This window comes from Phalaenopsis equestris, unplaced genomic scaffold (assembly GCF_001263595.1).
Source record: "Phalaenopsis equestris unplaced genomic scaffold, ASM126359v1 Scaffold000943, whole genome shotgun sequence".
NCBI lineage: Eukaryota > Viridiplantae > Streptophyta > Magnoliopsida > Asparagales > Orchidaceae > Phalaenopsis > Phalaenopsis equestris.
In genome coordinates this window covers 55,262-58,523 of record NW_018165382.1, presented here as the reverse complement: position 1 = coordinate 58,523, position 3,262 = coordinate 55,262, and the positions used below count along the sequence as shown (strand labels likewise).

The window sequence follows — 3,262 nt, the reverse complement described above, 5'->3', positions numbered from 1 at the left end:
TATATCAAATAATGGACTCACAGCAAAAAAATTTGGGGAGCTCAGATACCAAATAGATGATCCAGACTCAATGCCAACTATCATAAAGAAAAGTATGTCGCATGAGTCAAGTGACTTTCCTAGTTACAAGAAAAATGATCAGCTAAACCTAATAATTTGATGCATTCAAGCTTGAAAAAGTGGCCAATCCCTCAAATCTTATGGCCACACTGGGGACGAACGACAACCTTCCCCTAAGCTAGCTCTCTTTGGCTAAGGGCATGCCACCTGTCGAATTCACGCACTGCCTGACAGCCAAGCTTAACTCTGCCAATGGAAATGCTTCATCGAGAATCAAGGATTAATTGCGATTACTCCAACCAATCAACAAGATTTAGTCGATCAGTTCTACCGAGTACTGTCCAGTAGAAGATATGCATCATCTACAAATCTAGCATTCTGACAACATAAACAGTCGCTTGCTCCCTAATCGTACACCTGCCAAGGGCTAGAAGAGATCCGGCAGTCCAAGCGACTAAACATATATCAAATAATGGACTCACAGCAAAAAAATTTGGGGAGCTCAGATACCAAATAGATGATCCAGACTCAATGCCAACTATCATAAAGAAAAGTATGTCGCATGAGTCAAGTGACTTTCCTAGTTACAAGAAAAATGATCAGCTAAACCTAATAATTTGATGCATTCAAGCTTGAAAAAGTGGCCAATCCCTCAAATCTTATGGCCACACTGGGGACGAACGACAACCTTCCCCTAAGCTAGCTCTCTTTGGCTAAGGGCATGCCACCTGTCGAATTCACGCACTGCCTGACAGCCAAGCTTAACTCTGCCAATGGAAATGCTTCATCGAGAATCAAGGATTAATTGCGATTACTCCAACCAATCAACAAGATTTAGTCGATCAGTTCTACCGAGTACTGTCCAGTAGAAGATATGCATCATCTACAAATCTAGCATTCTGACAACATAAACAGTCGCTTGCTCCCTAGCCGTACACCCTCCAAGGATTAAATTGAACAACCAATTGTCTGCACCTAACATGTCCAGTTGACCGACAAAGCTAGACAAAATCATACCAATATAAGACATGCTAACCAATAGCATCTACAAAATCTAGCATTCCAACAACATAAACAGTCGCTTGCTCCCTAATCGTACACCTGCCAAGGGTTAAATACAACAACCGATTAACTGCACCTAACAGGTCCGGCTGACTGACAAAACTAGACAAAATCCTACAAAGCCCAACTGGTCAAGCCTGAGTGCAACAAAACACTAAACGCACAAGAGTGAAATTCTTAAAAAACCTTGTAGTCCTACTAATGAAGTCATAAATATAATCACTTGCTACAACCAATTTGTATATAAATAGTGTCATTTAAAAAAAAAACTTTGATAAAAACAACTTTCTAATGAAATCTTCTAGAATATATTGACTAAAATTAATTTAAATATCCACAGCTTTCACAAAACATTTTCCAACAATAATTTTAGAACAGCTTTTTAAGTAGGCTAAGGGGTCCCCTCAACCCTTGCAATTTGCTAGTTTTTGGGGGGACATTTACATACATACCACATAATTCCAATGTATTTACACATCTAACTCCTTAAATTTTACATTTATACCACCAAAATTCTATATCACATAAGAAAATTCATTGTTTTAATAATAATAATAATAATAATAATAATAATAATAATAATAATAATAATACGCAGGTCCAGGTAATGTTGCGTATGAATAAAAAATAAAATTTAGATATTATATATCTAAATAATTGAATTAAGTTCATTTATATTTCTCCCTCATTCTCTCTTTTTTTTTTTTTGGTTATTTCATTTTTTATTTTTTATTTTTATTTTTTAGAATCAGTGTTTTGAGCCAGAGAAACGGTTACATCATGATTCTTAATGCATTCGGAGTCCAATAGTGAGACACCTGTGTCAGGTGGGTTCCACCGTTTTTAACATTGGTCAATGTCAATGTATTACGGTGAGCCCATTGACAGTGACACCCCACTAAGAGACTCCGAATGTAAATTGCGTTAAGAGTCTCATTGACCTTTCACTTCTCCTGTACAATTAACAATGAAATGCTGCAAAAACAAAAGGTTCACCATGTAAAATGCCAAAAAAAAAATAAAATAAAATAAAAAATACAAAATGGCTCCCAGACCTAACAATTTACAGTTTGTTCGCCGACGGCTCTACCACGTTCCTTAGCTTTCCTCCTCCGATACTCCTTGTTGTTCCCCGACGGCTCAACCACGTTGGCAGCAAACCTCACCTTCTTCTTCGCTCTGTTACTCTTCACTCCACCTGCAACTTTAATAAAATGCCAAAAGAAAAGCAGATTTCTACTGTAAAACGAAAGCTTTCTTTAGCTCTTTGAAATGAAATTCCACTTTAATAAATAAAGAAAACCAAAACCGTATAGCTAAAAATTTCATTTTTTTTATAATTTGAGTTAAAAGGAATCATAAAACAAATTTGAATACAACTCAACCAAAAATTTAATTTTGTTTTTTGATCATTTCACTTGCTCTGCATATCACATACCAAAAAAGATCTTTTGAAAGATGAAACAAAAATCAGATTTCATTTCCTTCCTAAATAAAAAAAGCTTAGAAAAATTTTGAAAAAAATCTGATTTTTCAAAATATAAATTTATCAGATAGCATCCAAACCAAGAAACAAATTAAAAAAAAAAAACAAGCGAAAAGATTGAATTTTTCCATAGATTAAATACCCAGCTCAAGTTCAACTTTCTTCATGAAATCGGAGGCAAGGCGCTTCTGGATTTGGAGGGCGAAGATGGCCACGCTGCTCGAAATCGCTACCACCGCCACCATTCCCACGCATCCTGAGCTCTCCACCATTCTTTATTCTCCTCTCCTTGTTCTCGTCCTGGCTTCGTCTCAGATTTTTGTACAAAGGGAAAGAAGGCTTTGAAACGGCAGGATGGGAAAAGGGAGGCGTTGGCGTGCTTTTTGTGAAAAGACGCTGGCAGAAGTAACGGCACATGCTTCCAGAGTATATTCTAGGATGCCCCTGTTTTCCAAAATAGGCCAAAAATAGAAATGATAAAAAATAAATAATAACTAATAAATAAATAAAATCAGAAAATAAATTATCACATTTCCTTTGGGGGTAGCCAAACACCATTTGGACAGTTTTTGCATTTTCAAAATATTGAAAATAATATTTTCACACAATACTTATCTAGATGTGGTGTTGATTTTTTGGCAATGACTGTCTTTT

At 36.1% G+C, this 3,262-nt stretch overlaps 1 protein-coding gene across 2 annotated transcripts; it reads right to left on the bottom strand.

The window, feature by feature from the left end:
• Window positions 1-1,811: 1,811 nt before the first annotated feature.
• Window positions 1,812-2,995, bottom strand: LOC110032452. 2 transcript variants are annotated; one of them, XM_020736091.1, is made up of 2 exons: window positions 2,751-2,995; window positions 1,812-2,326 (listed from the first exon to the last, which is right to left on the bottom strand). In XM_020736091.1, exons 1-2 carry the CDS (start codon window positions 2,878-2,880, stop codon window positions 2,178-2,180), a joined length of 279 nt encoding a protein of 92 aa, XP_020591750.1. In that variant the 5' UTR covers window positions 2,881-2,995; the 3' UTR covers window positions 1,812-2,177. The 2 variants fall into 2 exon arrangements, with proteins under 2 accessions (XP_020591750.1, XP_020591751.1); XM_020736092.1 differs by having other exon boundaries at window positions 1,812-2,320.
• Between the last annotated feature and the right edge of the window lie 267 nt (window positions 2,996-3,262).

Coding starts and splice junctions, on each gene's coding strand:
- LOC110032452 (XM_020736091.1), bottom strand. CDS start 2,880: ATGGTGGAGAGCTCAGGATGCGTGGGAATGGTGGCGGTGGTAGCGATT. Junction 2,327..2,750: donor GAAAGTTGAACTTGAGCTGG/GTATTTAATCTA, acceptor ATTTTATTAAAG/TTGCAGGTGGAGTGAAGAGT.